Here is a 20622-nt window from a genome sequence, read left to right on the forward strand (position 1 = left end):
TTCATTGTTCGGTCCTCTCTTTTTCCATCATCTGCGTCATTCAACTGGTGGCCCGCGAGTTCAGTTTTAAAAACTTGTGAGACACTCAGATTTTTGTAGCAGATTCTTAAGAACACTTAGGTGCAGTCTTAGAGTTGATCCTCATTCTTTTTGCAGAATATCTTTAAAAACAGCAGAGCGCTCCTGTAACTCTTTCACAAAATACATAGACCATAATCAAATGTCTACTGTAGTGGACGCTGGTCCTAAGGAATACAAAAAAGACTAATAGTGAAGTGAGAAATCTCCCCCCCGCCAACCAAAAAATTTATTTTTTATATATGTCTATATATTGGTAAATATGTATGTATGTGTGAGTGTGTGTAAATACAGGACTGTCTCAGAAAATTAGAATATTGTGATAGTCATTTATTTTCTGTAATGCAACTAAAAACATGTACATGTAATTTATTCTGGATTCATTACACATCAACTGAAATATTGCAAGCCTTTTATTATTTTAATACTGCTGATTATGGCATACAGCTTAAGAAAACTCAAAAATCCTATCTCAAAAAATTAAAATATTTCCTCAGACCAAGTTAAAAAAAAAGATTTATAACAGCAAAACAAAATCAAACATTTGAAAATGTCAATTAATGCACTCAGTACTTGGTTGGGAATCCTTTTGCAATCCTTACTGCATCAATACGGCGTGGCATGGAGGCAATCGGCCTGTGGCATTGCTGAGGTGTTATGGATGCCCAGGATGCTTCAATAGCGACCTTTAACTCTTTTGCATTATTGGGCCTGGTGTCTTTCAGCTTCTTCTTCACATTAACCCACAAATTTTCTATGAGGTTCAGGTCAGGGGAGTTGGCAGGCCAATGTAGGCCAGTAATGCCATGGTCGTACACCAGTTACTGGTGGTTTCATAGCGAAAAAGTGCGGGTACTTCCTGGCCCGCCTGCAGTCCAGACATGTCTCCCATCGAAAATGTTTGGCGCATTATGAAGCGTAAAATACGACAGCGGAGACCCTGGACTGTTGAACAACTTAAGCTGTACATCAAGCAAGAATGGGAAAGAATTGCACTTTCAAAGCTTCAACAATTAGTTTCCTCAGTTCCCAAACGTTTGAGTGATGTTAAAAGAAAATGTAATGTAAGACAGTGGTGAACATGCCCTTTCCCAACTACTTTAGCACGTGTTGCAGCCATGTAATTCTAAGTTAATAATTATTTGCAAAAAAAATCAAGTTTATGAGATTGAACATCAAATATCTTGTGTTCGTAGTGCATTCAATTAAATATGGGTTGAAAAGGATTTGCAAATCATTGTATTCCGTTTATATTTACAAACCCCATATGAGTTGGGAAATTGTCTTAGATGTAAATAAAAATTGGAATACAATGATTTGCAAATCATTTTCAACCCATATTCAGTTGAATATGCTACAAAGACGACATATTTGATGTTCAAACTGATAAAAAAATTGTTTTTGCAAATAATCATTAACTTTAAAATTTGATGCCAGCAACACGTGACAAAGAAGTTGGGAAATGTGGCAATAAATACTGATAAAGTTGAAGAATGCTCATCAATCACTTATTTGGAACATCCCACAGGTGTGCAGGCTAATTGGGAACAGGTGGGTGCCATGATTGGGTATAAAAGCAGCTTCCGTAAAATGCTAAGTAATTCACAAACAAGGATGGAGCGAGGGTCACCAATTTGTAAGCAAATTGTCGAACAGTTTTAGAACAACATTTCTCAACGAGCTATTGAAAGGAATTCAGGGATTTTACCATCTACGGTCCGTAAAATCATCAAACGGTTCAGAGAATCTGGAGAAATCACAGCACGTAAGTGATGATATTACGGACCTTTGAACCCTCAGGCGGTACTGCATCAAAAACCGACATCAGTGTGTAAAGGATATCCCCACATGGGCTCAGGAACACTTCATAAAACCACTGTCAGTAACTACAGTTGATTGCTACATCCGTAAGTGCAAGTTAAAACTCTACTATGCAAAGCGAAATCCATTATTCAACAACACCCAGGAACGCCGCTGGCTCATCTAAGATAGACTGATGCAAAGTGGAAAAGTGTTCTGTGGTCTGACAAGTCCACACTTCAAATTTAATTTGGAAACAGAGGACGTGGTGTCCTCCACAACAAAGAGGAAAATAACCATTCTGATTGTTATAGGCGCAAAGTTCAAAAGCCAGCATCTGTGACGGTATGGGGGTGTATTAGTGCCCAAGGCATGGGTAACTTACCCATCTGTGAAGGCACCATTAATGCTGAGAGGTCCGTACAGGTTTTGGAGCAACATATGTTGTCATCCAAGCAATGTTATCATGGACGCCCCTGCTTATTTCAGCAAAACAATGCCAAGCCACGTGTTACAACAGCGTGGCTTCGTAGTAAAATAGTGAGGGTACTTTCCTGGCCCGCCTGCAGTCCAGACATGTCTCCCATCGAAAATGTGTGCCGCATTATGAAGCGTAATATACGACAAGACCCCGGACTGTTGAACAACTTAAGCTGTACATCAAGCAAGAATGGTAAAGAATTCAACTTTCAAAGCTTCAACAATTAGTTTCCTCAGTTCCCAAATGTTTGAGTGTTGTTAAAAGGAAAGGTGATGTAACACAGTGGTGAACATGCCCTTTCCCAACTACTTTGGCACGTGTTGCAGCCATGAAATTCTAAGTCAATTATTATTTGCAAAAAAATTTTTTGAATATGGGTTGAAAAGGATTTGCAAATCATTGTAATCCGTTTATATTTACATCTAACACAATTTCCCAACTCTTATGGAAACAGGGTTCGTATGTATGTGTATACATATACATATATATATATATACATATATGTGTGTGTATATATATATATACGTAGGTATATATATATATACATATATGTGTATATATATATATATATATGTATATATACATATATGTATATATATACATATATGTGTATATATACATATATATATATATATATACACATATATGTATATATATATGTATATGTATATATATACATATATACCCGTCTTTGACAACATCATGCGTCAGAAAAAGGTTGAGAAGAATGAGTAGCATATGCTTGTCTCAAAGATTAAGCCATGCAAGTGCAAGTGCAAACGATTCCTTCTTTCCTTAAGGCGCATCAATCGTCCTGTCCCCTTAGCAGAAAAACAGCCCCAAAGCATGATGTTTCCACCCCCATGCTTCACCGTAGGTGTGGTGTTCTTGGGATGCAACTCAGTATTCTTATTTCTCCAAACACGAGTTTCAGTGCAGACTGCAATTCTATGGGCCAGCCCAAGTTACGCAAAAACTACGTTAAGCATACATCATATAGCTTACTACCATGTCAATACACAAAGTAGAAAATCATTACATGTAATGCATTATATTTTGATAAGCAAATACCACCTCAGAAACCGCAATTAGCTGTGCTAATACAATAGAATAGAATACAATAAAAGTACTTTATTGATCCCTGGATGGAACGCATTTCCTCAGCCTATCAGCATCCATCCATTTTACACCACTTATCCCTTTCAGGGTTGCGGGGGGTGCTGGAGCCCATCCGTCCATCCATTTTCTACCGCTTATTCCCTTTGGGGTCGCGGGGGGCGCTGGTGCCAATTTCAGCTACAATCGGGCGGAAGGCGGAGTACACCCTGGACAAGTCGCCACCTCATTGCAGGGCCAACACAGATAGACAGACAACATTCAGACTCACATTCACACACTAGGGCCAATTTAGTGTTGCCAATCAACCTATCCCCAGGTGTTTGTCTTTGGAAGTGGGAGGAAGCCGGAGTACCTGGAGGAATCCCACGCATTCACGGGGAGGACATGCAAACTCCACACAGAAAGATCCCGAGCCCGGGATTGAACCCTGACAACTCAGGACCTTCGTATTGTGAGGTGGACGCACTAACCCCTCTGTCACCGTGAAGCCCGGGTGCTGGAGCCTATCTCAGCATATTCAGAACAAAACAGGCACTGACACTATGTATATCCACATAGGTTATATTTGTCAAAAATATATCTTGCCCTTTCGGTTGGATGACACATCGAAATACAGGCTAACAACCATATATTTCCCCCGTTAGCTTACATGTCGAAGTGTCATCGACCTAAGTAAGCATTACACTAGTGTGATGTTGCTTCGCTCCTAAGCATTCGTTGGACGAACATACTAGCTTTGTTAGACAAGATCATAGACCAGGGGTCACCAACCTTTTTGAAACCAAGAGCTACTTCTTGGGTACTGATTAATGCAAAGGGCTACCAGTTTGATACACACTTAAATAAATTGCCAGAAATAGCTAATTTGCTCAATTTACCTTTGATATATATATATATATATATATAAATGGGTATTTCTGTCTGTCATACAGTCGTACATTTTTTTTCCTTTTATGGAAGGTTTTTCTGTAGGAATAAATGATGAAAAAAAAATTTAATTGAACAGTTTAAAAGAGGAGAAAACAGGAAAAAAATGAAAATTACATTTTGAAACATAGATTATCTTCAATTTCGACTCTTTAAAATTCAAAATTCAATCGAAAAAAAGAAGACAAAAACTAGTTAATTCGAATCTTTTTGAAAAAATTTGAAAAATAATTTATGGAACATCATTAGTCATTTTTCCTAATTACGATTAATTTTAGAATGTTGATGACATGATTTAAATAGGTTACAATCCAATCTGCATTTTGTTAGGATATATAACAAATTGGACCAAGCTATATTTCTAACAAAGACAAATCATTATTTCTTCTAGATTTTCCAGGACAATAATTTTAAAAGAAATGCAAAAGACTTTGAAATAAGATTTAAATTTGATTCTAAAGATTTTGTAGATTTGCCAGAATATTTTTTCAAAATTTTAATCATAATAAGTTTGAAGAAATATTTCACAAATTTTCTTTGTTGAAAAAACTTTAGCTAAAATGAAGAATTAAATTAAAATGTATTTATTATTCTTTACAATAAAAAAATAAATTTACTTGAAGATTGATTTAAATTGTCAGGAAAGAAGGGGAACGAATTTAAAAGGTAAAAAGGTATATGTTTTTTAAAATCCTTAAATAATTTTTAAGGTTGTATTTTTTCTCTAAAATTGTCTTTCTGAAAGTTATAAGAAGCAAAGTTAAAAAAATAAATGAATTTATTTCAACAAGTGAAGACCAAGTCTTTAAAATATTTTCTTGGATTTTCAAATTCTATTTGAGTTTTGTCTCTCTTAGAATTAAAAAGGTCGAGCAAAGCGAGACCAGATTGCTAGTAAATAAATAAAATAAAATAAATAGAGGCAGCTCACTGGTAAGTGCTGCTATTTGAGCTATTTTTAGAACAGGCCAGCGGGCGACTCATCTAGTCCTTACGGGCTACCTGGTGCCCGCGGGCACTGCGTTGGTGACCCCTGTCATAGACCATGTTGGACAATATAGCTTACATACAAAATGTCCATTTATTTATATTACAAGTAATAAGTAAAACTTAAATGCCTTAGGAGGAAATTAGCAAATTTGGCGTCAGATTAAAAAATCTTCCTTGCCTTCAATTGTCTCCATCTTTCAAAGGCATCCCCGATACAAATCCCTGTTTTGCTCCTGGCATTGTCATGAATAAGTTGAGAATCTTAACGAAACGTTTTAGAATTACTAAGGTCTGACATGTTTAGTAACTTTACCAGTGGCAGTAGCCAGACGAAGAGTGTGGTGCGTAACTGGCAACCTGGATGTGACAGACTCACAGACGTTTTAATTGGTCAAACAGTACAGGGCAGGGCATCAAAATGAAAACAATAACAATATTTCGGGGCTGTAAATCAAATTTTGAAATGAGCATATCCCAGCTGAACTACCGCTATCACTTATAAAGGTATTCAAAAATAACATGATTTATTAATGCCTTTTGACATATCAGGGCAATTTAATGATGACTTGACATGAAATTATTACATATGGCACCTTTCATATAATTTTTTTGTAAGCTATTATTTTGTATTGTACTTAATTTTATTAACACTTTTGTTTACATATAGATGTTATTTGATCAACCTTTTTGTTTTGAAAGTATGTAATACATTGAAGTGCTTCAATTTGTCCAAATTGGCCTTACTGTGTGAATGTGAGTGTGAATGTTGTCTATCTGCGGGCCGTGCGTTTCTCACCTAGGCATTCAGTGATGTCCTACTTGGTCTGACTTCACCTCTCAAAATACCGTAATTCATGTCACCACATTGACACAGCTGGAGATACAAAAACATACTTGCACACTACTTGGCATTGTAACCCCTCAACAGTGTACAAAATGGTCTATTTTCGGCGCATTTAAAATTCAATAAACCAGCTTCAGCAATTAAAACTTTCAAAATTAAAATAAACGTATAAAACAAATGAAAAATGAAAAAATTAAGAAATTAAATATTTGAACTCACCTTTTGTAGCACCCATTCGACGCCATGTAAGCCACTGGTAATGCTCGTAATTGGTTGATTCGTGTGAAAGTCGCAGGCAAACCATTTCACCGCCAGGATAGCTTCCGGTGTCGGCCGACCTCGTCTCACAACATTTAGTTTCTCTTAAGTATCCTTCTTGAAAATGGCCTTGCAAATATATATCTGCCACCTGATCAACATATTGCTCTCCTTCTTTGTGAGTACCGGTGAGTTTTCTGTGGCTTTCTATGGCTCGTATGGCTCTGGTGCCACTTCCTGTTTTCGCAACTTGTGAATCACAGCATAAGGCCAGATAGCCTTACTTACAACAACTAGTCATCTGATTGGCTATCGCAGTTGCTATCAACTCTATGTCCCCGTTCACATAGAGTGCACGGACGCCTGCATTGTTCATTCTGAATGCCCCGGGCAGATTTCGTACAGCATGGCAACACAAGCTAGCTGAATTCTGATTGGATACAAACTCCAATCAAAAAACAACAACACTGGAAAGATCATAATATGACATGAAGAGAATTTGAATAAATTTAGATATTTAGGGAAAGTAAATAAAAAAATACTTTTATCTTTCATTATGATTATGAGTTCTGGTGATGTTAGGCCAGCAGAGAAGGCCTTGCTGGGTGTATGCCGCATTCCGCCAGAATGCAGCTGGGATAGGCTCCAGCACCCTCCGCGAGGTTACGAGCGGCAGAAAAATGGATGGATGGTTGGATTTTAAATTTGTATTGTTTGCATGTTCAATTGTTCAATTAAAAAAATGTATATATAATAATAAAAACGTTGCCCTGAAGCCTCTTTTGTTGGCTTGTTTTTTGTTTTGTTTCCTTGGCTGCCTGCTTCGCATTTTTGTCTTTCTGAAAGATGAACTGTGTCGCCTCATTCTGGGGTCACGACTCACGAGAGAGCCAAGTCAAGTTTTTATCCTGTAATTTTCTGTACCTTGTTGCATTATATTCTGACTTGTCTAGCGGCTAGCCTAACTAGTTGTTACCTCCGACAGCTTATAACTAAACGCAGCATCAACCGCTACTGCCTACTGGCGCTGACGAGACACGGGGCCGCCATCTTGGAGTGGCGATCCACTCCACTCAGTGCAATTCCTTTGGCAGGAGCAATGACTATCAGCGCATTTAATTCATCTTACCTCACTGAATACCACTGATAGTCACGCGCTTTTTTGTTATACGCGTAGCTATGATAAAGGACACATGTTTTGGCGTGTTTTATTATTCATAGTTTGCTTAACAGTAATAGAATATTCTTATATGCTATAAGTGACCAGACGTCCGAGATCAAAACTGGAAATATAATGCCAGAGAAGGGGAAAAAACAGTCAGCTATTTTTAAGTTAAAGAAACAATATGATTAGGTTATATATTCATTCGTATATCCCACATAAACAATGTATGGATACAATAGATATCTATAAATCTTAGGGACCTGTAGACGGTATCCCTGTTGCTGCAGCAGCAGAGAATTTATTCTGTCTCGACACTTTTTATTGATATTTTGTATTACATTCTTCCCTTAAATGATCATGTTTACAGTGATTGTTTTATATATATATTTTTTTATGTATGTTCCTTTGGAAAAAAACGCCTGCCAAATACTTCAACGTAAACATATATAAACACCTGAAAGTCATTACGGTATATCACCTAAAACTACCAATCTGTTTCACTCGATTCAGAATAAAACCAAATTCTGTCTTACCCCACAATGTTGGTATTTGAATATTGTTACTATAATACTTATTCCTGGTTATAATTATATTGATAGGAAAGTATTGTCTTATGCTTTGCCTAAAACGAGAATGCATCATAATCAGTGGCGGCTGGTGAATTTTGTTTTAGGTGGGGCTGAAAGTTTGTAAACCAAACTCCTATAAGGGGTTCATCCTCCCCCAGAAGATTTCTTTGTGATTTTCACATACAAATGAAGCATTCTGGTGCATTCTGACAAAATAATGACGGCAAAATAGAAAATTTCACAGGTTTGCAGAGAACTATATACAATATGTACACTGAACCAATAGTGCGTTAATGTTAGATCTTACTTGAGAAAAGTAATCCCCCGATTCCTGTTTTCCAAAAAAGCTAATTTGAGCAGGAAAACCCTGAATATTAGCCCGGCATATTTGTTTTCTACCTGTCAACTGTCAGTTTAGGCGGCTTTACACCACTTCAAGATGGCGGCCAAATTTCTCGCGTCACAGTAGCCAATGTTGCATCAACTTATAAGATGTCTATGGTTGTTACAGGCATTAGTCTGGGACAGCTATTTTGGGGGTCCTGCGTGAACTATAACCTGAAGCGGGAGAAACTTAGAAGTGGGTGGCTTTGGAGAGGTATGTGTGTGCCCAGCAGGTGAGATGATTTGTTGTGTGAAAAGCGTATTGTGTTTAAAACAGATTATTATTCTCAAATTATTAAAGTAAATCGCGTTTAGGTACATGAAAAAACAATTGCAAGGTGTTATCTTTAGCAACTGTCTTTCGAAGTAATCTATAAGTGTTGCTACCATGCTACATTAGCATACTTGCTATTAGTTTATTTTTTATTATTTTTATTTTATTTACTTCTATTCTGAGCATTGCTGTTTGATTAGTATACGACATAGATTACAATGTTTTTAAGGCATAATTCATAAACTACCGAGTCTATTATCCTAAATGCAAGACTTGGTAAATGGTAAATGGGTTTTACATGTATAGCGCTTTTCTACCTTCAAGGCACTCAAAGCGCTTTGACACTACTTTCACTAGGGCTGTGAATCTTTGGGTATCCCACGATTTGATTCAATATCGATTTTTTTTTTTCAGTTCAACACGATGTTCTATTCAAAAACGATTTTTTCCCGACTTAAAAGGATTCTTTATTCATTCAAATACATAGGATTTAAGCATAATCTACCCCTGTTTGCTGACATGCAAGCAGAGTAGTAGATGTTTGTAAAAAGCTTTTATAATTGTAAAGGACGATGTTTTATCAAGCCCTGCGATGAGGTGGCGACTTGTCCGGGGTGTACACCACCTTCCGCCCGATTGTAGCTGAGATAGTCACCAGCGACCCCAAGGGGAATAAGTGGTGGATAATGGATGGATGTTTTATCAACTGATTGCAATAATGTAAATTTATTTTAACTATTAAACGAACCAAAAATATGACTTATTTTACCTTTGTGAAAACATTGGACACAGTGTGTTGTCAAGCTTATGAGATGCGATGCAAGTGTAAGCCCCTGTGACACAATTGTTCTTTTTTAACATTTTTTATAAATGTCTAATGATAATGTCAATGAGGGATTTTTAATCACTGCTATGCTAAGATTATAACTAATATTGATACTGTTGTAATTAATATTATTTTTTGTTTTACTACTTTTGGTTTGTTCTGTGTCGTGTTTGTGTCTTCTCTCTGTTAAATGCAGTTCTGAGTGTTGCTGGGTCAGCCTTGGTTTTGGAATTGGATTGCATTGTTATGGTATTGCTGTGTATCGTTTTGTTGGATTGATTAAAAAAAAAAAATCGACTTTTTAAAAAGATGAGAATCGATTCTGAATAGCAACGCGTGAGAAGCGCGATTCAAATTTGAATCGATTTTTCCCCACTCCCCTAATTTCTACATTCGCCCATACATTCACACACTGATGGCGAGAGCTGACATGTAAGGCCCTAACCACGACAAATCAGGAGCAAGGGTGAAGTGTCTTGCTCAAGGACACAACGGACGTGACTTGGTTGGTAGAAGGTGGGGATCGAACCAGGAACCCTCAGGTTGCTGGCATGGCCACTCTCCCAACTGCGCCACGCCGTACCCGGCGTGTTCCTAACAGATAGATAGATGTAGGTGTCTCCCAGGGGTCAAACAGACATGCACACTTTCTATGAAAATCCACTTGAGCAAGAAAAGACACCAACAGAGTGAAAAGTAGAATTTGTGTATGATTTATTTCACCCGTGTGGTGAATAGAAAAATAGGTTGAAGACAAAAACCTTTAAAGGGACCATTTGAATCAATTGCTTGTGGAGAATAAAAAAGAAAAACACATCTGCAATAAGAGCTTTCTTTTCCCTGAAACCAAAATAAAAAGTCAAAGTATCTTTGGAATCCATCTCAGGGGTTAATTATAATACATAGAATTTGCTTTATCTACTAAATCCTATAAATACTTTGTCCTCGTTAATATGCTTAATTAGCATTCAGGATTGGAGCGCCTTTTAATATTAGAGTTAAAAAAACAAAACGAAAAGAAAAATATATCAACAAAAGTACCACAAAAAGTTCGGCTTTTTAAATTTTTTTAGTAAAGAAAACCTTTTTCCGTGCATCTACATTTAGCAACAAAAAAAAATAAGTACCACGTATTTAACCTTCAGGATATTTTCATCTTAAGCATGACTCTGTACAAGTTTGCATGATTTTTCATCATCATCATTATTAATAATATTAGTATGTTTTTTTTAAAACCTCCCACAGTAGTCAACACAAGTTTCCAATGTTGTCAGCTATTCTCTCCAGCAACACGCGCGATATTCTCCAACAGTACCAAGCAGCATTAGGGCCACCCTGATAAACAACACAACAGTGAAGTTACTTAAAGAGGAAAATAAATTATGAATTTTTTCTTGTAAAAAATTTACAAATTAATACTCCAAATATGAAACAACTTGCATAATATTGAGTTTTTTATCTTGTGATATTACAAATCTATTTTAATAAAATATTATTCAATATGTTTGACACACTTGTTTTTCCTGATCATTTAAAATGAAATAATTACGTAATTTTTCACAATTATTTTTTTAATATCACAGTGTTTTCCCTTGTAAAATTACAAACTGATTCTTGGAAAGCCTCATGTTTCTTAAAGTACAACTTTTTTCACTTTATACACATTCCCCTTATCCTCACAATATTAGAAACTAATTCTCAGAAAATGCCTTTTTTTTTCTCGTAATTTAAAAAAAAATTCAATTTCAATTTAGATGTATTTATTTTTATTTATTTTGTAATATTACAATATATTTTTTTGTAATTTTGTAAAAGTACCACTCAACTCCAAAAAGCACAACAGTTTTCTGAATAATATATATATTTTATTTTTTTTGTTCAATTATGACTTGTTTCCTGGACATTTTTTACCATTTTCCTCACGTTATGTCAACATGGAAAAAAAAATTATTGTAATTTTAAAACTTTTTTTTAATGCAAAATTAAGAACTATTTTTGTCTTGTGGGGTTAACATTTGTATTCCCAATAAATTAAAACGTTGTCTTATTTTTTTATTACACAATCTTTTTAAGCATATTTAGGACTTTATTGTTTTATATTTATTGTAGTATTTATTCATAATATACCACATTAAGTAATAAAATTGAAAAAAATGTTTTTCATAACATGGCTTTTCCTTAAACATCTATCCTTTGTGTCCCCCAGTAATATGCGTACGTAATATGCATATGTGTGTTTATGTGTGCGTCAGGGTGGTCCTAATAACACTGCTTGGTAGCACCCAGTGCTTGATGTTGAGGCACTGGCCTTCTAGAATGAATTCCTCTTCTCGCTCCTCAGCCTTCATGCAAACAGAAGGAGAAATATGGTTCCAATTCCACACATCCGGTAATCTTTGGTATCGGGACAGTGGAATGCATAGTTGCTGCGATGAGACGGAGCTGGTTAAGCGTGGCGTCGCTCAAGCCTCCAAGACGACGACAGCTCATTGCCGCTGGAGGAAAATGAGGAAGAAGATGAGATGAGTTTTATTCCTGGGTTTTTCAGGACGTGCGGTGTGGAGAATGGAGAAAAGAAGGTGAAAAAGCATTCCAGGAAGAAGGAAGGACGGCTTTTGTAAGAATGTGGCATCTGCGCCTCCCTCTTTTTGGCGTGCTGTCTGTGAGCAGCTGTCTCCCAACACTTCTTTGGATTCTGCCAGGTCAGTCACCATCCAGGGACTCACCAGCTGATTGGCTGTCGTCCTCCATACTATTTCTTGACCCACCAATTCCAGTTTTAAAGGTCTGGGAGTCCATTCTCTTCTCTCTGTGTCAATCTGGCCAACATGGAGCCTTTCTGTCCTCTATCTTCCCACCACTGCTGAGCCATTCCCGTTCTCCTGCTTGGGAGAGGAACTCCCCGGGTTGGGCCCGCTGTATGGAGAGGAGCTACTGCTCGTGGAGCCGGGTCTCTGGAGCAAGGACAGCGGCAAGGCGGCGGTGTCGGCAGGCGCGACTGAGAGGTCGCCGTCTTGTTCCGAGGGCCGCATAGTGGCAGAAGGCGGCAACGGGAACGCCAGCGGGACTCCGGTCATGTAGAATAGCCTGCCGATGCGTCGGGCCACCTAATTGGATGAAAGGTGTAAACCTGACTCAGCAAATTTGATGTTGGAAACCTGCTTGGTACAATTTCATTTCAACACAGAGAGAGAGAGCTTTGTTTTGGGGGCAGGCTATTTTTAGGGAATCTAAGCTACACTGTTTTAGGCCTACTGTTATAGACACACTCACACACACAGACACAGGTCTGCAGGTTGTGTACCTGCAAGCGAATCTTGAGGGCAGGGCCCAGCTTTAGTCCCATGGTGGCTAGCAGGTGCTCGTCAGTGAGAAGAGGTAAAGTCTCTCCATCAATAGACTGATCCTGGAACACCTGGCAGAGACACAACCACTTCAGCCACAGACACACACACACACACACACACACACACACACACACACACACACACACACACACACACACACACACACACACACACACACACACACAAAACCTACACGTGAACTCAGTCACACAAACAAAAAAAGGTCCTTTTTTCCTAGTTCTTCTATTTTGATGAATCCAGTTGATAATGTCTCTAATAATATTTTAGCACTGGGAAAAGTAAATAATCCCAACTCAAAGTGTTGCAGTGATGATTTATTATTAGAGGTGCATTCAAGTTTAACAATTTGAAAAGTTAGTAGATCCCTGTCTTGTTGTACAATAGCTTGATGTTATAACGTTTTAGTTTTAGATATAGTTTACTTTAGCCACTTGCACAGTTCTGGAACATAGTGGTATGTTAGGTGCTCCGTCCTGTTTTCTCATTGTGTTTTCATTAAAGACGTAATAATTATGTAATATGTATATGACATATTACAAAGAAAACTTCAATCTGATCCTGATTTATAAGCAATATTAATTGAACTAGAATAATTACATTAGACCTATTCAGATGCTTGTATGTCTGTTAAATTTAACCTTATTCACTTGTGGACCATATATATTGTCTGTCTATCTGTGTTGGCCCTGCGATGAGGTGGCGACTTGTCCAGGGTGTACGGTGCCTTCCGCCCGATTGTAGCTGAGATAGGCGCCAGCGCACCCCGCTACCCCAAAAGGGAATAAGCGGTAGAAATGGATGGATGGATGGAGATATATATATATATATATATATATATATATATATATATAGTTGTATTTAATGCAACACGTGTATCTTATTTGATTGATTGATTGATTTACAAGTAAAATTCAGTTACAATTGAAATTCACATTCATTTAAACATCTTCCAAGTATCTTGAAATTATTCCAAAACTGTATTAACATTATTATTACTACATAAACATACACTACATTTTTATTACATTATTTTCATTCCATTTTCTCAGCTGGATGAATAGGAGAAGTAATGTGGTTTGACTTATAGTGTGGCTTGTGGCATACATTTGGTCTTAAATGAAAGTTAGCACACACATATATGTGTGTGTGGTATGGGGGCGGCGTGGCGCGGTTGGGGGAGTGGCCGTGCCAGCAACCTGTGGGTTCCTGGTTTGATCTCCACCTACCAACCAAGTCGCGTCTGTTGTGTCCTTGAGCAAGACACTTCACCCTTGCTCCTGATGGGTCGTGGTTAGGGCCTTGCATGGTAGCTCCCGCCATCAGTGTGTGAATGTGTGTGTGAATGGGTGAATGTGGAAATAGTGTCAAAGCACTTTGAGTACCTTGAAGGTAGATAAGCGCTAAACAAGTATAACCCATTTTGCCGTTTTATTTATCTATATATACAGTATATATATATATATATCTGCATGTGTGTAGATATATATATATATACATATATATATATATATATATATATATATATATATATATATATATATATATATATATATATCCATCCATCCATCCATCCATCATCTTCCGCTTATCCGAGGTCGGGTCGCGGGGGCAGCAGCCTAAGCAGGGAAGCCCAGACTTCCCTATCTCCAGCCACTTCGTCTAGCTCTTCCCGGGGGATCCCGAGGCGTTCCCAGGCCAGCCGGGAGACATAGTCTTCCCAACGTGTCCTGGGTCTTCCCCGTGGCTTCCTACCAGCTGGACGTGCCCTAAACACATCCCTAGGGAGGCGTTCGGGTGGCATCCTGACCAGATGCCCGAACCACTTCATCTGGCTCCTCTCGATGTGGAGGAGCAGCGGCTTTACGTTGAGCTCCTCCCGGATGGCAGAGCTTCTCACCCTATCTCTAAGGGAGAGCCCCGCCACCCGGCGGAGGAAACTCATTTCGGCCGCTTGTACCCGTGATCTTATCCTTTCGGTCATGACCCAAAGCTCATGACCATAGGTGAGGATGGGAACGTAGATCGACCGGTAAATTGAGAGCTTTGCTTTCCGGCTCAGCTCCTTCTTCACCACAACGGATCGATACAACGTCTGCATTACTGAAGACGCCGCACCGATCCGCCTGTCGATCTCACGATCCACTCTTCCCCCACTCGTGAACAAGACTCCTAGGTACTTGAACTCCTCCACTTGGTGCAGGGTCTCCTCCCCAACCCGGAGATGGCCCTCCACCCTTTTCCGGGCAAGAACCATGGACTCGGACTTGGAAGTGCTGATTCTCATTCCGGTCGCTTCACACTCGGCTGCGAACCGATCCAGTGAGAGCTGAAGATCCCGGCCAGATAAAGCCATCAGGACTACATCATCTGCAAAAAGCAGAGACCTAATCCCGTGGCCACCAAACCGGAACCCCTCAACGCCTTGGCTGTGCCTAGAAATTCTGTCCATAAAAGTTATGAACAGAATCGGTGACAAAGGACAGCCTTGGCGGAGTCCAACCCTCACTGGAAACGTGTCCGACTTACTGCCAGCAATGCGGACCAAGCTCTGACACTGATCATACAGGGAGCGGACTGCCACAATAAGACATTCCGATACCCCATACTCTCTGAGCACTCCCCACAGGACTTCCCGAGGGACACGGTCGAATGCCTTCTCCAAGTCCACAAAGCACATGTAGACTGGTTGGGCAAACTCCCATGCACCCTCAAGAACCCTGCCGAGAGTATAGAGCTGGTCCACAGTTCCACGACCAGGACGAAAACCACACTGTTCCTCCTGAATCCGAGGTTCGACTATCCGGCGAAGCCTCCTCTCCAGTACACCTGAATAAACCTCACCGGGAAGGCTGAGGAGTGTGATCCCACGATAGTTGGAACACACCCTCCGGTCCCCCTTCTTAAAGAGAGGGACCACCACCCCGGTCTGCCAATCCAGAGGTACCGCCCCCGATGTCCATGCGATGCTGCAGAGTCTTGTCAACCAAGACAGCCCCACAGCATCCAGAGCCTTGAGGAACTCCGGGCGGATCTCATCCACCCCCGGGGCCTTGCCGCCGAGGAGCTTTTTAACTACCTCAGCGACCTCAGCCCCAGAAATAGGAGAGTCCACTACAGATCCCCCAGGCACCGCTTCCTCAAAGAAAGACGTGTTGGTGGGATTGAGGAGGTCTTCGAAGAATTCCCTCCACCCATCCACAACATCCGCAGTCGAAGTCAGCAGAACACCATCCGCACCATACACGGTGTTGATAGTGCACTGCTTCCCCTTCCTGAGGCGCCGTATGGTGGTCCAGAATCGCTTCGAAGCCGTCCGGAAGTCTTTTTCCATGGCTTCCCCGAACTCTTCCCATGTCCGAGTTTTTGCCTCCGCGACCGCTAAAGCTGCACACCGCTTGGCCCGTCGGTACCCGTCCACTGCCTCCGGAGTCCTATGAGCCAAAAAACCCGATAGGACTCCTTCTTCAGCTTGACGGCATCCCTCACTGCTGGTGTCCACCAACGGGTTCTGGGATGACCGCCACGACAGGCACCAACAACCTTGCGGCCACAGCTCCAATCAGCCGCCTCGACAATAGAGGTTCGGAACATGGTCCACTCGGACTCAATGTCCCGCACCTCCCTCGTGACGTGTTCAAAGTTCTCCCGGAGGTGTGAATTGAAACTCTCTCTGACAGGAGACTCTGCCAGACGTTCCCAGCAGACCCTCACAATGCGCTTGGCCCTGCCAGGTCTGTCCGGCATCCTCCCCCACCATCGCAGCCAACTCACCACCAGGTGGTGATCGGTACAAAGCTCCGCCCCTCTCTTCACCCGAGTGTCCAAAACATAAGGCCGCAAATCCGATGACACAACTACAAAGTCGATCATGGAACTGCGGCCTAGGGTGTCCTGGTGCCAAGTGCACATATGGACACCCTTATGTTTGAACATGGTGTTTGTTATGGACAATCCGTGACGAGCACAAAAGTCCAATAACAAAACACCACTCGGGTTTAGATCCGGGCGACCATTCTTCCCAATCACGCCTCTCCAGGTTTCACTGTCGTTGCCAACATGAGCGTTGAAGTCTCCCAGTAGGACAAGGGAATCACCCGGAGGAGCACTTTCCAGTACTCCCTCGAGTGTACCCAAAAAGGGTGGGTACTCTGAACTGCTGTTTGGTGCGTAAGTACAAACAACAGTCAGGACCCGTCCCCCCACCCGAAGGCGAAGGGAAGCTACCCTCTCGTCCACTGGGTTGAACTCGAACGTGCAGGCTTTGAGCCGGGGGGCAACGAGAATTGCCACCCCAGCCCGTCGCCTCTCACTGCCGGCAACGCCAGAGTGGAAGAGGGTCCAGTCCCTCTCGAGAGAACTGGTTCCAGAGCCCTTGCTGTGCGTCGAGGTGAGTCCGACTATATCCAGCCGTAACTTCTCTACCTCGCGCACTAGCTCAGGCTCCTTCCCCCCCAGTGAGGTGACGTTCCACGTCCCAAGAGCTAGCTTCTGTAGCCGAGGATCGGACTGCCAAGTGCCCTGCCTTCGGCTGCCGCCCAGCTTACAATGCACCCGACCTCTATGGCCCCTCCTATGAGTTGTGAGCCCATTGGAGGGATGACCCACGTTGCCTCTTCGGGCTGTGCCCGGCCGGGCCCCATGGGGACAGGCCCGACCACCAGGCGCTCGCCATCGTGCCCCAACTCCGGGCCTGGCTCCAGAGCGGGGCCCCGGTGACCCACGTCCGGGCGAGGGAAATCTGGGTTCATTTTGTTGTAATTCCATAGAAGTCTTTGAGCTGCTCTTTGTCTGATCACTCACCTAGGACCTGTTTGTCTTGGGAGACCCTACCAGGGGGCATGAAAGCCCCCAGACAACATAGCTCCTAGGATCATTGGGACACGCAAACTCCTCTACCACGGTAAGGTAGCAGCTCAGCTCATGTGTGTATTTGTTTTTATTTTTATTTTATTTATTTTTTTTTCCAAGATGGCGCTGCTGTAGTGGCTGCTGTAGGCAGGAGCTCTGTGCTCTTGCGTCATCCTTTTGTGTTTCCCTCTTGTTTTTATGTGTTATTATATGTTTTTGCATTTTGGTCCGGGACCCTTTGGGACTGTGTAACAAGGGGTGGCACTTTCGTGACCTCTGTGGTGCTTTTTTTTGTGGACTTGTGGATCTGCCTTCCGGGAGCCTTTTGGCCATGGGAACCAGCTGCTGGGTCTCTGCTACACCAGAGTCTGTTTGGAGGGACTGGAGGACATGCGGATGAGGGGACAGGACTGTGGAGCTAGCACTGAGCGCTGGGACGGAGAGGCCTCGCGGTGTCTTGACTGGGTGAGCAGGTGTTGGACACCTCAGTCACCTTGGACGTATCCTCGCTCATCCATGCGGACTGGACACTGGCCGAGAGTGGAGTCGGCTGTCTTGGTTGCTTTGTTGGGTCTGCTTCTGTCTCTGGCCATGCTCCCTCCTCCCCAGCAGACAATGGCGTGGAACACCGCAGAGGCCACCACAGTGTATATGTTTATTTTACTTTTTATTCATAGCTGTATGTAGAAGTGTCTGGTTGTATCTGCTGCTTTAGTGTCTTTAATGTCCTCTGTGTTCTTTCATGTTTGATGTTTCCCTCTTACACACATGTAAGAGGGATGTTTACTATGGCTATGAGCTGTTGTTTTTTTCCCTTGGCCTCAGTCTGCACCCCCACTCCAGGGCCCGGGCTAAGACCGATTTTTTTTATTTTATTTTAATCTTCTATTCTCCCCCGCCCCCAACCCATGTTTACCTGTATGTCATCTTTTTTGTAAGGGGCGCTGGAAGCCGGCAGACCCGTCAGCGATCCTGTTCTGCCTCCCTGTAATGTTTTTCTGTTCTTGAATGGGATTGTGCTGAAAATTGTAATTTTCCTGAAGGAACTCTCCTGACGGAATAAATAAAGTACTATCTAATCTAATCTAATATATATATATACATACATACAGTCAAGAAAATAAATATTTGAACACCTTGCTATTTTGCAAGTTCTCTCACTTAGAAATCATGGAGGGGTCTGAAATTTTCACAGTAAGTGCATGTCCACTGTATGACAGATAACCTAAAAAGAAAAATCCAAAACTCACAATCTATGATTTTTTTTTACAATTTATTCGTGTGATACAGCTGAAGTATTTGAACAGCTGTCTATCAGCTAGAATTCTGACCCTCAAAGACCTTTTAGTCCGCCCTTAAAAGTCCTCCTCTACTACACTGTATTATCCTGAATCAGATGCACCTGTGTGAGGTCGTTAACTGCATAAAGACACCTGTCCACCCCATACAATCAGTAAGACCCAAACATTCAGGATGGCTAAGAGCAAAGAGCTGTCCAAAGACACCAGAGACAAAATTGTACAACTCCGCAAGGATGGAAAGGGTTACGGAGAAATTGTCAAGCAGCTTGTTGAAAAAAGGTCCACTGTTGGCGCAATCATTAGAAAATGGAAGAAGCTGAACATGACGGTCAATCTCAATCGGAGTGGAGCCCCATGCAAGATATCACCTCAAGGGGTCTCAATGATCCTAAGAAAAGTGAGGAATCAGCCCAAGACTACACGGCAGGACTTGGTCAATGACCTGAAAAGAACTGGGACCACTGTTTCCATGGTCACTGTTGGTAATACACTAAGATGTCATGGTTTGTAATCATGTATGGCACGGAAGGTTCCCCTACTTAAACCAGCACATGTTAAGGCCCGTCTTAAGTTTGCCAATGACCATTTGGATGATCCAGAGGAGTCATGGGAGAAAGTTTTGTGGATAGATTAGACCAAAATTGACCTTTTTGGTCATAATTCCACTATGCGTGTTTGGAGGACGAAGAATGATGTGTACCATCCCAAGAACACCATCCCTACTATGAAGCATGGAGGTGGTAGCATCATGCTTTGGGGGTGTTTTTCTGCTCATGGGACAGGATGACTGTACTGTATTAAGGAAAGGATGACTGCAGCCATGTATTGTGAGATTTTGATCAAAAACCTCCTTCCCTCAGTCAGATCAGCGAAGATACCGGAACCATATCAAGGTTCCGGAGTGGCCTAGCCAGTCTCCAGACCTAAATCCAATTGAAAATCTTTGGAGGGAGCTGAAAGTCTGTGTTACTCAGCGACAGCACAGAAACCTGACTGATCTAGAGAAGATCTGTGTGGAGGAGTGGGCCAAAATCCCTCCTGCAGTCTGTGCAAACCTTGTGAAGAACTATAGGAAACGTTTGACCTCTATAATTGCAAACAAAGGCTACTCTACCAAATATATGTTGGTGTTCAAATACTTATTTTCAGCTTTATTACACAAATTGTTAAAAAAAAATCATAGATTGTAATTTCTGGATTTTTCTTTTAGGTTATCTCTCATACAGTGGACATGCACCTACCGTGAAAATTTCAGACGCCTCCATGATTTCTAAGTGGGAGAACTTGCAAAATAGCAGGGTGTTCAAATATTTATTTTCTTGACTGTATATATATATATATATATATATATATACATATATATATATATATATATATATATATATGTATA

At 41.1% G+C, this 20622-nt stretch overlaps 1 protein-coding gene across 3 annotated transcripts in view; it reads right to left on the bottom strand.

Moving 5' to 3' along the window:
- Positions 1-10412: 10412 nt before the first annotated feature.
- samd11 (sterile alpha motif domain containing 11) overlaps positions 10413-20622 on the bottom strand; it is a 121654-nt gene continuing 111444 nt past the window's right edge. Inside the window, exons 12-13 of one of the 3 annotated variants that reach the window (XM_061903959.1) lie at positions 13020-13130; positions 10413-12822 (exon numbers count right to left, since the gene is read on the bottom strand). In XM_061903959.1, coding sequence (XP_061759943.1) covers positions 12562-12822; positions 13020-13130 — 372 coding nt within the window. In that variant the 3' untranslated portion in view covers positions 10413-12561. Of the gene's footprint in view, positions 12823-13019; positions 13149-20622 lie in introns of all 3 variants that reach the window. The other 2 variants (XM_061903958.1, XM_061903960.1) reach the window with 2 other exon arrangements.

This window comes from Nerophis ophidion, linkage group LG06 (genome assembly GCF_033978795.1).
Source record: "Nerophis ophidion isolate RoL-2023_Sa linkage group LG06, RoL_Noph_v1.0, whole genome shotgun sequence".
Lineage (NCBI taxonomy): Eukaryota > Metazoa > Chordata > Actinopteri > Syngnathiformes > Syngnathidae > Nerophis > Nerophis ophidion.